The sequence below is a fragment of the Haliotis rufescens genome, unplaced genomic scaffold (genome assembly GCF_023055435.1).
Source record: "Haliotis rufescens isolate VD_foot unplaced genomic scaffold, xgHalRufe1.0.p SCAF_121, whole genome shotgun sequence".
In the NCBI taxonomy this organism is placed as follows: domain Eukaryota; kingdom Metazoa; phylum Mollusca; class Gastropoda; order Lepetellida; family Haliotidae; genus Haliotis; species Haliotis rufescens.
Genome location: NW_025963804.1, coordinates 154,956 through 169,335, shown reverse-complemented (window position 1 = coordinate 169,335; position 14,380 = coordinate 154,956). Strand labels below are relative to the sequence as shown.

The 14,380-nt window shown below is 40.8% G+C and overlaps 1 protein-coding gene across 1 annotated transcript; it reads left to right on the top strand.

Annotated features, from left to right (window-relative positions):
- Nucleotides 1-4,471: 4,471 nt before the first annotated feature.
- Nucleotides 4,472-6,908, top strand: LOC124136251. The gene is made up of 2 exons (XM_046502124.2): nucleotides 4,472-4,517; nucleotides 4,772-6,908. Exons 1-2 carry the CDS (start codon nucleotides 4,493-4,495, stop codon nucleotides 6,841-6,843), a joined length of 2,097 nt encoding a protein of 698 aa, XP_046358080.2. The 5' UTR covers nucleotides 4,472-4,492; the 3' UTR covers nucleotides 6,844-6,908.
- Nucleotides 6,909-14,380: the final 7,472 nt, after the last annotated feature.

Sequence of the window (14,380 nt, the reverse complement as noted above, 5' to 3'; positions counted from 1 at the left end):
GCAATTCACACAACATGCGGTTTGATCGCTCCAATATATGCACACGCATTCACACTTACGCACACATACTCACACACGCACACAAACCGAGACACACATATACTCACATATATGGTGTTATGGTGAAATGCTCTCTTTTCGATTATTAATTTTACACATTTCTGGTGTCCCCCGTCGTGATATTGCTGGAATATTGCTAAAAGCGGCGTAAAACCATACTCACTCGTGCCTATCGAACTTTCAAGGGCATGACGTTAACGTTTCTACACCGACGTCACAGACTGAGATGGGCCAGGGCTCTTCAGCGACGAGAGTAGGTTCCAGCTTTTCAAGTCTGATGGGCGGGTTCGAATCTACCGACGGCATAGTGAACGTACGGCACGTTGTTGCGTCCAAGAAGTGGAGCCTTATGGAGGTGGTAGGTCATGGTCTGGGGTGGCATCTGCGGGGACCAGAAGACAGATCTGGTTATCATCGACGAAAATATCGCTGCACGTTGTAACATTGATGAGGTTTTGCAGCCTGTGGTACTGCCTTTCCTGCAACGACACCCACGGACGCTGCTTCAGCAGGACAACGCCACCCCTCACACAGCTCGAGTCACTGTCGACTTTCTGAACACCAACAATGTGACCGTATTACAGTGGCCAGCCAGATCACCGGACCTGTTGCTCATAGAGCACCTTGGACGCAGGATTCGGAAACCTCAAACCCGCCATTGACGAGGGATGCCTTGGCAATTGTCCTGCAGGAAGAATGGCGTAGGGTCCCTAATGGTGATGTCAGGAGACTCGTGTACTCAGTTCGACGTCATGTTAGGGCCTGCATCGTGGCTATAGGGAGCCACATTCGATACTGAGCCATGTGTGTAGCACGGGACTTGAAAAGAGATCGGCGTCGATTCTGCGGGTGCGATCGAATACTGGACAGTGCACCCAGCATGATAAACGTGTACCGTTTTTGAATAATTGTGTTTTTTTCATAATAAAACATCAACTGTTACTAAATTTTGCGTGTGTTTTGATTTAGACCAGAAAATTGTTTGTTGGCGTTTCTTTTGCCCGTTAGTTTATCTTCGACGTTATTAACATTTCACTCACTCACCCGTGCTATGCTCCCGTTATTTATGTTTGGTCATCTTTCTGAGATAAGTGATGAAGAGACTGCTTTTTTCATATGATTAATAATCAAGTTTATTTCATGATAAATGTTTTTTCGTCCTTTTTCAAAGGAATCTACTTTATCCTAGCGGCATGTTGTGTTCATAACAAAGGGAAATAATTGTTGAGCCTTTAGAGGTTACACACAAACAAATGTTTTCCCATTGACTCCTTTAGTCACGTTATATTTATTTTAAAAATAATTAATCATTAAAAAGCTATTACCTCTACGTGTGTGCACAGTTTGGCCTTAGAGCAGCAATAAAAACAACGAAATTGACTAGGTGAGCCAGCTCCTTTTCCGAGTACCGGAAGCTAAACACATTACTCCCAGTTCCGCACCAAATGTCACTTGCTTCAAAGTATCCGTGGTCACATTAAGCATGAGTCATCACGTTGAAAAAGACAGCACTAAATACAGAAAAACATGGATAGTTTTAATTACAGGATGGATGTTTATTTCAAAAACATAAAAATCTTACACAAAATCCTCCTAGACATCCTGTAAGGTTATATAGGGATGTGAATCTACAGACTCGCCTCTCTCCCTTGCTTTCACGTCACTTACAGTTAATTACCTATAAGATGCTAGAGTGTGGATTGGTTTTTGTCTTCATATGCTAGTATATTTACATCGCTCCAGTTCCTCACGACTGACCGTCGGTACCGGTCGCCTTCTGCCTTGCCTGTAAAGATGACCTCTCAAATGTTCGGTGGGGTTCATGTCAGATGAACATGCAGGCCATGGCAAAACATTATATACTCGGACATAACTTAAAATTTCCAAAACTGTATGAGATATTAGTTGCTAGTAAGAGTTGTACAGTGTTTAAGAAATAAACGACGAGTAAGAGTTGTTTATCGTACAATAAAACACTGCAGGGAGAATAAACCATGAGGGTGCATCTTTAAGGATGCTGATAAAATGTACCAGCTTAAAACATATTTACCAAAATTATAATAATGATGCCTCTCTGAATAGATTCCGACAAAGGAAATGTCGGACAAGTCCATTTTACGAACAGATGGGGTTCAGTTTGGTATTACCCGCATATTCTCACGTCGATTATCTGTACCTTTTACTCCCAATACCGATTGTCATATCTCTCCCGCTTTTTGGATGCGATTGTTCGGCCACTGCGTTTACTTGCGTAGCCCACCTACATCTATGGGAAGAACTTACTAGACACTTCCCTCTAAAAAATAACATCGTCCAGTATATGACGTCATCAAGTTTCGAGCGCATATTCGAGTCTCGAGAAATGGCGTCATGATAGAACAATGTTTTATCGTGAAATACGAGTAGACCAAGCTTCGTTCTTCATTATTCTTTGCGATTTATCACGCAGCTATCTTATACTAGTATATGATAGTAATGAACCAATTTGGTTCACATTACAACCGGTAGTTGTCGTACTTTAGTATAACAGCGGATGTTATGACCGCTAGGTGTAAGATGTGACCAAAGTTTCAAAGTTGACGTTTTTGGATCAGTCGTGCGTCATACCGCCACGATTTGTCAAACTTTCATTCACTCGACGAGGTGTTTCTGCGTATGAGTCTCCGAATGGCGATTTGAAGGAGTCTGTCCAACTCTTCTTGCAGCGCCTGGCCAAGTTCAGCCAACGTGGTCTGCGACCTATGACGCACACGTCTTCCTATCGATCATGTCCCAGGCGTGTTCAGTGACGGAAAGGTCATGAATCAGTGCTGCCAGACATACTATGGACGTTGTGCTGCTTGGGGAGACCATTGTCAATTCGTGCATGGTGAACACGAGCGTTGTCGTCCTAAAAGACGAAACGTCGACCCACACGCCTTGCAAACGGGGAAAAAGGGTGACAGTATGTTGTCCCGATAGTACTGTTCAGTGACCCTTCCTTCACAATATGGAGTGGGGTTCGCTCAGTTATAGTGATACCACCCCAGACCACAACCGATCAACCCCCAAATCTGACATGAGGTCTCAGGTTTATATTGACTTTCGACGTCGCCAGACACGACCACGCATATCAAGGAAGTCAGACGCGATCATGCCTATCAAAGTGAATCGAGACTCATGTGAAAACATGACACGTGACCAACGATGATTACCCCAATTTGACGTTGTCTATATCTCTGACGTCTGTTGGCAATAGGGGGCACGGGTGGCCTAGTCGTCTATGGCGCCGCGATTCGCTGTGCAGAGTTGCGTCCCTTTGGCAAGCCAGAAACCTATTTGGTTCGAATCCCGGTTCGCCCCGATTATATTTCTAGGTTTGTCAGCACCATACCCGTGCTCATGGGTTTCACCGAAGTGGTGACTGTCTGAGACCTGCATCACTTCGGGCTTTCCTCCCACATTAAGCTGACACGCCGGGATATAACTGGAATACTGTTAAAAGCGGCGTAGAACCCAACTCAATCACTCACTCACTAACTCGTAGTCCAGTAGTCTGATGAAAGTATGCAGCAATTTGAGTCACCGTATGAGCTCAATTTCGTAGAGCCGGGTTTAGGATCAATCGATCCTGTACTCTTGTCGTTGCCCTGGGACACCCTGAACGGGTCGATCGTCAACATTTTGGGTTTGTAGGTACCTGTTCCATAGTCTGCTAATCACAGACTGAAATATTCAACGTTGCAATCTGCCTGTTCACAGCATGAAAATAGCCCGAAGATGCTATTCACACACTAAAAATGAAGGAGAACAAGTAAATCGATACGCAGAATCAATAGAATTGACAAAACGTATGGACCCACAGATTAGTTAACCTTCCAGGAAGGTGTCAATGTCAGGAATGACACCCTAAGCATGTGGTCGGAGCTTCATCGTGGGGCACGTGCAAACTATAGGATGTGTTTTGGTGTTTAATTTTACAGACATAAACTTTCTTGAACCGGATGTTGGTCGTCAACACTTAGATTTGTTCTTATGCTTGATATTAATATTTATATTTCATGGCCCCCTCCTTTTTTGACGAGTATATATAACTTTCATGTTGATAAGGAACTCCCCTGTCAGTTTTACAGAATGCATGGTTCTAGCGTTGTCATGCTGGAGGACTATAGCTCTTATCACTAATGGCAGCGCAAACACATCGTACATATTTCCCCCAGCACGTACAAATGATGAGAAACTTATGTAATCAGCACGTGTATTATATATCGAGTATCTTTGTGCTTTGTAGCACAAGAATGGAGTGTGGCGTATGAGATTATGTCCTGGGGTTATGATATTATGCATTGTTCTCGGACAAATTAATATGAGGACAGGTGCGTGTTTCGTGATGTCCATAGGTATATAAGTCCAGGCCAGTGGTCACTGGTCATCTCATACACTTGAGGACAACATGAAGTGTCAAATCATCCTACTGGGTAAGTGACTGTAACATTTTATGAAGACACCTATATGCTCCAAGTAATGGTTTTGGAACGGGGACTTTCTCTATCAGAATAAATTCATCCATCGTACAATTTCGCGGACTAGATATTAATTGCAACGTAATTTATTTCAATCAAATTGCATTCAGAGTGAAAATTGGAAAGGAATGAAAAACGGGTTTCATATAATATCACTTTGAGGTTTCAATATAGATATCTGATATATTCTACTTTTCCTGGGTTTTCAGGACTGCTGTCCCTCACAATGTACACGGCTGAGGCCGCACGTCGCTTTAACGTTGCTGGCGTCACTCGACGTTTGAAGCTTCGGTCTCATTTCCATGCCACTCGTGAGGAACTGCGTGCAGAGCTGGGGCTTCGTGGCATAAGCGCTATCGTCCCCGGGGAATCCCTCAAGACAGTTCGAGGCAAGATCAAGCAACGTCTACAGCAGACCTATGGGGGTCTGGAAGTAGTGGGAGGGAGCGTGGCCGCCGACGTCAACCCCAGCCTTGGTTACACAGGCGTCGTCAGCGGTGAACTTTTCACATCACTGGAGGAAGATATTCCCAACCCTGAGGATTGTGAGCAGACACATGACACCGTCAAGAGGGTAGCTTTCACACAGGAGGGGGTCCGAGCGTCTCAAGTCACCAAAGTCAACGTCAAGAAGAACGTCTACGTCAAGAAGGACGGCGTGGCTCGTCTGACCTATGAGATCAACTTCTTTTACATGAAGGGCAACAGACCCAGCCGTCCTTGCTACTTTATCGACGCCTGTGACCTTACCACTGTCCGTTCCTTCAACAACATCCAGAACAAAGCAGTAGAGAGACGTCAATCTGTTGTACGACACCGAAGACAGTCGCCTGGGGATGATGAGTGTCCTGGCGAGAACACCACACCTGAACCAGAAACTACAACTGACAGTTGTGGCGGAGACCCACAAACTCAAGAATCCGTAACAGCCGCAACAACAACAGCAGGCCCCACTACAGCCGCACCAACAACACCAAGACCAACTACAGCCGCACCAACAACACCAAGACCGACTACAGCCGCACCAACAACAGCAGGCCCAACAACCTGCGGCAATCCTGCTAAAGGGGAGGGTGGAAACCTTAAAGTTGGAAAGTTCGTGTATGGCGTTTCTCCTTTGTGCCTCAACACCACCGTCAGTGGCGCCACATGCACTCTGGAAAACGCCTACGTCAAAGTGGTGGACTTAAACCAGGGTACAAATAGGAACAACCGCGCCGCCTCTTCCTACACATGTGCCAACGGTTATGACGACGCCATCAACGGTGCTTACTCCCCCGTCCTGGACGCCATGAACTTTGGCACCAAATCAGCCCGTATGTTTATCGAATGGTACACGATGACTCCCCTCAACTTCAAGCCAGTCCTCTTTGTTCACTACAGCAGTAACTACGAGAACGCCTTCTGGGACGGAAGCAGCCTGACTTTCGGCGATGGTCGAAGAACTTTCTACCCACTGGTTAACCAAGACGTTATTGCTCATGAACTTGCCCATGGTGTCACCGAACAAAACTCCAACCTCATCTACGACGATCAGTCTGGCGGTATCAACGAAGCCTTCTCGGACATAACAGGGGAGACAACTGAGATGTTTGCTCGTGGATCTAACGACTGGTTCGTTGGAGCTGAAATCTTTAAAAGCAGCAATGGGGCCCTACGTTACTTTCAAGATCCTTCTCGAGACGGGGGTTCACTCAAGCACACCAGAGACTACAACAACAACGTCGACGTTCACTACAGCAGCGGCATCTTCAACCACGCCTTCTACCAGCTCGTGGAGGTCAACAAAATGCCCATCAGAAAAGCGTTCGAATGCTTCCTCAGAGCTAACGTCATCTACTGGGGCCGATCAACCACCTTTGAGGAAGGCGCTTGTGGCGTCATGCGTGCTTGCTACGACCTCGGCTACGACTATCTGGATGTAAAAAAATCCTTCCAGGTGGTAGGAATCACTTTCAGTGGGTGTCAGGAGCCGACCTTTATGGAGACGTTATCTGACAGCGAGACCCTGACTGGTCTCACTGTCTCCTCCTCCCATCGTCCCGTGTTTATGTTGACGCCTCCATCGGGAGCAACCCACGTCGTTGTGACGTCACCTACACAAGGCAACTCCATCAACATGGCCGTGTACGACAATTTGGAATCACCCGCCCCACTAGCCATGGCGACAGGCGAGTTGAGATATCAGCTTCCTTCTGGGTCACCGTCGCTGTACCTGCGTGTATCTGCTGACTCGGGTAACGACATCACTGACGTCAACGTTCAAATCACGTATGAATGATCGTCAAAATATTACAGAAAATATGCTCTGTAGCTTTCATTGATTAAAGTATATACAAGTTCAAATTTAAGTTGGTTTCCATGAAATGAAAATTCATATGTGATATTTTAACAGGAGATATACTATTGGTTAGTAATATTGAAGTAGCCGTTTTATGGGGAGACAGGAGGCTCAATCACCTGAAGCAGCACTTGTGAGCCTTCGGCATGGCATGATCCGACAATGTTGGCTTCAAAACCCAGCTTCGCCCTGATTGTGATCATTATTAAGAGACATTTTTATAGGAGAATTATCATAAGAAGGCTGTTTTTTTCTTTCTGAACTGTTACCATTTTCATACCAAAAGTGACAATGCATTTAAAAGTTGCTTTAGTGTCATAATATTCACTCATTCGCCTGTAAACATCGCACCGCATATAATGAAATAATTATTTCGAGATTTCGTTAGAATGTGAGATATTCAGCTAGACGTTATGCAATGAAAGACGAATCGGGGTTTTTTTCCATTAAAATACGCGCACGTGTACCTGTAAATTGCATATCTATTGTCACTCAATTTCCCAGTGTGATGTATTAACGAGACATAAAATGGGAAGTGAAAAAGAAACAAACTAAACTTTAATTCGTTGAAAAATAACGCCAATGAATTGGTGTACACGCGCATGAATTTGTATGATAAACTGTCAAAACGTTTTGAGAGATAAGGCCGGGTTCATTAAAGATCGTTGCAAAATGTAAAAAAGGTGAAATTTGTAAAACTTCTGCAAAGGAAACATCCAACCAAAGGCCCTTTTAAAATAGTAATGTAATGATATAATACAAAGTGTGTTTCACATGATACAATATACTTTGTAAACCATTAGTTAATTCTTTAAAGGGACTGACGAAAACATGGGCGAAATATTTTAATAACGCCAAAAATTAGTTGAATTAAGTTAAAATGAGTTAAATCATGTGTTATGCTTATAATCCCTTAATGTATTTGCGAAACTAAAACTGTTGAGCAATGGAAAATATGCTCGCCCATGGGCGAAATATTTCAATATCGCTTTAAAATCGTTGAATTAAATCGTTGAAATGAGTTAAATTTTGTGTCATGATACCTGAAGGAATACATCTATGTATTTGCGAAACAAAAACATGAATTTTTTGTAAAGGAAAATATTCTCGCCCATGGGCGAACTTTTTCAATATCGCTATAAAATCGTTGAATTAAGTTAAAATGAGTTAAATTTTGTGTCATGATACTTGAAGGAATGCATTAAAATATATTTGCGAAACAAACACATAAGTTTTGTGTAATGGAAAATATTCTCGCCCATAGGCCAAACCTTTTTCTCGCCCATGGGCGAAATATTTCAATATCGCTATAAAATCGTTGAATTAAGTTAAAATGAGTTAAATTTTGGGTAATGATACTTGAAGGAATACATCTATGTATTTGCAACACAAAAACATGAGTTTTGTGTAAAGGAAAATATTCTCGCCCATGGGCCAAGCCTTTTTCTCGCCCATGGGCGAAATATTTCAATATCGCTATAAAATCGTTGAATTAAGTTAAAATGAGTTAAATTTTGTGTCATGATACTTGAAGGAATGCATTAAAATATATTTGCGAAACAAACACCTAAGTTTTGTGTAATGGGAAATATTCTCGCCCATAGGCCAAACCTTTTTCTCGCCCATGGGCGAACCATTTCAATATCGCTATAAAATCGTTGAATTAAGTTAAAATGAGTTAAATTTTGTGTCATGATACTTGAAGGAATGCATTAAAATATATTTGCGAAACAAACACCTAAGTTTTGTATAATGGGAAATATTCTCGCCCATAGGCCAAACCTTTTTCTCGCCCATGGGCGAACAATTTCAGTATCGCTATAAAATCGTTGAATTAAGTTAAAATGAGTTAAATTTTGTGTCATGATACTTGAAGGAATACATCTATGTATTTGCGAAACAAAAACATGAGTTTGGTGTAAAGGAAAATATTCTCGCCCATGGGCCAAGCCTTTTTCTCGCCCATGGGCGAAATTTTCAATATCGCTATAAAATCGTTGAATTAAGTTAAAATGAGTTAAATTTTGTGTCATGATACTTGAAGGAATGCATTAAAATATATTTGCGAAACAAACACATGTTTTGTATAATGGAAAATATTCTCGCCCATAGGCCAAACCTTTTTCTCGCCCATGGGCGAACAATTTCAGTATCGCTATAAAATCGTTGAATTAAGTTAAAATGAGTTAAATTTTGTGTCATGATACTTGAAGGAATACATCTATGTATTTGCGAAACAAAAACATGAGTTTGGTGTAAAGGAAAATATTCTCGCCCATGGGCCAAGCCTTTTTCTCGCCCATGGGCGAAATTTTCAATATCGCTATAAAATCATTGAATTAAGTTAAAATGAGTTAAATTTTGTGTCATGATACTTGAAGGAATGCATTAAAATATATTTGCGAAACAAACACATGTTTTGTATAATGGAAAATATTCTCGCCCATGGGCGAACTATTTCAATATCGCTATAAAATCGTTGAATTAAGTTAAAATGAGTTAAATTTTGTGTATGATACTTGATGGAATACAAGTTAAGTATTTGCGAAACAAACACATTAGTTTTGAGTAAAGGAAAATATTCTCGCCCATGGGCGAGATGGTGTAAATATTGAGTTTTTTAACTTCTTTTTTTTTCATTTTTTCTTCCTTAGTATGTTCCCATGAAAACAGCATGCTTATTTTTGTAAATACCTTTGACCGAGACTGGGAAAAGACCGTTGAGTTTCTGGACTTTTGGGTTTCCAGAATTAAAATGGGACGTGTTCCAATCATATCAAGTGTCTGTCACAGAGTGATTTAATAGCACTCTGTTTGGAAAAGGTATTATCTTTTAAGAATTATAGCTTCTGAAATACTTTCCTATTGAACAGTGTTGAGTTACATATCTTTTAGGAAATCTGGACTATTTAACATGATGTCATTCACGCGTAACAGCGGTCAATTGTGCCATTGTCTAACACAGCATTTCAAGTTATGACAGTTTAACTATATTCCCCTGGGCCATGTCTCTAATCACATCCTAAGTCCCATATCCAGGGCAACGCCATTGACTCTTTGTCTGTCCATTGTTGTCCAATAGCGTACATACACGTTTACATCTCTACTGTTTGTATATGTACTGCCGCGAGTGGGATACGCTTGCTTGCTGGACTGGACTTATAGTAGAATTGGAATCACCCCTCGACATATTTCTATTGGTAACTGTATTTGTGTTTTTATTGCCAACTAAAAGAAGTTTGGACTCAACGTATTCTTCGTCTCCAATCTGAGCTAATTTCCCTGTCAACATACGGGTTGACATATGTATGGAAATAGAAGACATTTTGCTAACTACACAAATATATATACATATCTGTTTAAACTGGCAGTCAGCAATATTCGCTAAAGTTCTTTCAGCTTCGGTTGCCCGAGTTGTTTTTTTAAGCTGCTATCTCTCTCACAAAGTCGAAATGTATGAAATACGTGTATTTTCATCTTGTTTGTGTGACCTGAATATCAATAACTGATAACAGCCTTGGCACCACGTTCAGGGTCCGTTGTAGCATTAGCAACACGTATAGCGTATGTTGAGTCTCTTGAATAGCAGTAGCCCCATTTTAGTGGTTGCCTGATCTATATGAAAATTTTTGAACGCTTTATGAGTTATGCTCCGTACATGATCCCAACCTGTACTTGATTCGAAATCCAACTTGTTGCTTGCAACGCAAAATCTGAAAATGAATAGCAAACGGCGTCACAAAGACAACGTGTTGCCTTGAAAACGTAAACAATAGTTTCGATTCATATATGCAGTTCGGCCCTTGTCAGATCTGTACACAAAGTTCCATAGTTAATACTGAGCAGCCTATACCAACGAAATGAACCATACCCTCATTTCCACATATTAAGTCCGACGTGTTGCCTTAGGAAAGTAACAATGAATAATCACTTGCCTGATGTGTATGCTAAATATCATAACAAATATTGAACAGCTAGTGGGTTATGTCGCGGAAATGAACATTCACCTAAAATATGTTTTTGGAATTTTCTTGCAAAACGTTACCCTAAGGAACAATGTATCCTTATTATTGTAACTAACTGTTTTATAAAAATGTTGGAATTCAAGGCGTCTTTAAACATATACTTAACATGTTTCATATTTTAACGAAGCAAAAGGAGCTAAATTATGTTTAATATATAGCAAACAACAGATGTTAATGTTACCTAAACTATCACATAAATACTGCAAAACTGGAATTCTGTCATGTTGTAAGTCTGCGTGCCTTAGGGTAAGTATGTTGTGTTGTGTGAAGGAACTTTGTCTTCTAAAGCGTTTTATTACTTTCATCGTCACCTATATAAACAATGACACGGAGCTAAAGATATAAAAGAAACAAACACTTGAGAATCCTTAGAGGTTACTTCATATTTGATTCAAAACTGCGTTCTTGTGTATAACTGATAGATTATTTAGTTCAATATGTAAACACAGCATTGACAATAGTTCACCAGTGTCGTGTGAAAGTTAATATGACTCTGAGCCCATCCGATGAATATATATCTGCATCATATTTGACAAAGTGCATGGACTAAACGTTAATTATGGCTGCCATGACAGTACCTGTCATCTTTATAGATGAGGGGCGGTCGGGTAGCCTAGTGGTTAAAGCGTTCGCTCGTCACGCCGAAGACCCGGGTTCGATTCCCGACATGGATACAATGTGTGAAGCCCATTTCTGGTGACCCCGCCGTGATATTGCTGGAATATTGCTAAAAGCGGCGTAAACCATACTCACTCACTCACTCACTCACTTTATAGATGAGTCTGTGAGTAGCCGTTTCTAAATATGGAACATCAACGACAGAGAATAACCAGTCTCGATTATCTGCCGAAAAGTACTCGGAAAATTATATGAATGGATCACTGAAAATCAATGATGACACCTGGTGTTCACGAAAAGGGTAAGCATATCCCGACCCACCGGCAGCACCAGCCACTCCCACATGATTCATAAAAAGTAAGCGTGTGTTGGTTGACGCCACGCAGCAGTACTGATGTCTCCAAAGAAATTGTCGAAATTTACTGGACGCAGGGCTTGACTCATACTGCTCTACCACAAATAATTCCAATTTAAGACTGTCCATGGAGTGGAGTGGAGGCGTGTTACCTGTAGATCCTAAGCGTGCGGTTTCAAAATGAATTGAGTACTGCCAAAGTTACATGTAGCACTAAAATGACCTATCCATTGAAAACAGAGGAGGTGTATCTCCTCATCACTCTTCGTGAACTTAAAAACACTCATCTGTTATTACCTCCATAATAATACCTGTTCACCAATGTTCAGATCGCAAGAGAGTTTGCCTTCTGAAAAGGTCCTCGAACCGTTAGACTTTTAGATACTATAGCTGTACAGCTATTATTGTAATGCATTTACGATTGATAAATCATAAAGAATTACCTCGACTCGCATCATGAATGTTGCGTAAGAAATACTAGCCACAAATTCGGTCACGTCGATACGGCAAGAAAACATTCCATATGCAACTACGTTTGAAGAAACTCGTAAACTAGGGTCCATGGCTATTGATGTACACGTTTTGCCAATATTGGTGGTGGGGGTTAACATGTTAAGTGGCGACGCTTACCACAATGAAGGTTCCGGTGCGTCCAACACGTCAAATCGTGTTAAATAATTCTTGATATATTTTTCTGAGAAAGCGACATTAATCAATTATGCATGCTCATGTTTATCTAATATGATGTACATACATGTAAATACCGTAATGGGACGGATTTTTAACATTTCGGGAAGAAAGTAAGTCCTATTATGAAAATTAAAATTATTTTTAAATTTGTTCGTGTTTTATGATTAAGTAATATATTACAGAGACATATATTCAGCTATTGCTAATTCATTTTTAGTGAACTGTGACAGTTTTACCTTTGTTCAAATTGACACATGGAAGAGATTAAAAATACTAGTTTTTTAATGTGTTGGTGCACAGTACTTAGATGCAGTTAAGGTGAACTCTTACGATGACACCCCACAGATCGCGCCTCTGTATGGAGACGTACATATGGCAGGCATATTGGATATCTACCTATGCAAGATCTAAATTAAAACAATATCAAACCTTTCAACTCACGGCTAGTAGTAGTAAGTAAGGGTAAGGACTATTTAGCGTATTTTTGCGTCCTTTTCTTAATATTTACCTAAATTGACGTCAATGACCAGTGTCTACTCCATTGTGTTGAGTTATCCATTCCGTAAGTAGAATGGTCAAGGTACCTTCCTCCGACATGTATAAGCCTCTGTGGTGTGCAGTGGTACGCCATATATATGATGTTTTGTCTTAAAAGTTAGCTATGATTAAGGAACAATCGAACTAGGAAATTGCAGAGTTCATTTTCAAATGATTAGAAGATATTATTATCGGTGTAGTTCGATTATATATAGACTACATTTCCTGACTCTGACTTAATTATACCAATATTATTTTTTTTGAGACTGTATGTTTCACAGGGAAGGTTGGTTTTTTACTTACATAATGATCTAAAAGGACTCATTGCGTCTACAGCATGTTTTGCACTGTTGTCGCATATTAAAATTCTATCGAGTAACAGATATATATTTTAAATATATGATACTATCGGCAAGAAAACATCACCATATGTCCTGTATATTAATAAATGGTATTCATAATCAGTTTATCCAATGTATTGCATATACGCAAATGCTATGGTCTCTTGGCATACTTACAACTATAACAATTAACATATATCAACGGTATGAACTACGTCTAAATTGTTTACAAACAATGTATGTTTCTAAACCAAATATAGATTGAAATAGTCAACAGAAACAGATTAAACATTAAACTTATACTGCCATACCTAATTCCCTCAAGAACAATTAAGACATTCAGTGTTGAAACCAAATTAACCTTTGACAAGCATCTAATAATACGAAATTGTACCTGTTCAGAACACTGGCATACATCCCAACAGTTGGGTGTAGACTCTGAAAAAAACCGCAAACGTAGTAACATCGTTCATGTTTGACAGAGTGTTGCCTACATCCATACTAAATTAATACGCAAACTTAATTGGTCCTATCTGCGTGGATTGGGATTGATTTGTGTGGAAAGGATGAGGTACTGCAGCAATTTGGTGAAAAGTACAACCAGATGAGAGCCTGGCGCCGAAACACATCAGTATGACATGCACGTACAATATCATTTGTTGGGCTATAAAAACGTTGGGTTTTCATATGCATGCCATCACAATTTTACAGCAAGTGAACAGCAAAAACATGCCACGACTGACCGAACGCAACAACGACATAGGCCGACTGCAAAGAGGAGAATCATCTTCAGCTGAAGCCAGGGTTTTCAACGTAGCACCAAGCACCATTACTGTGAAACCGTTTGAAGACGAAACACGGGGCAACACGTGACCTTCCCAGATCCGGTCGACCACGTGTCACTACTAGAG

Bases quoted from the DNA above. Each gene is read 5' to 3' on its own strand.
- LOC124136251 (XM_046502124.2), top strand. From the start codon at position 4,493: ATGAAGTGTCAAATCATCCTACTGG. The intron at 4,518-4,771 runs GTAAGTGACTGT...CTGGGTTTTCAG, and splicing joins GTGTCAAATCATCCTACTGG to GACTGCTGTCCCTCACAATG.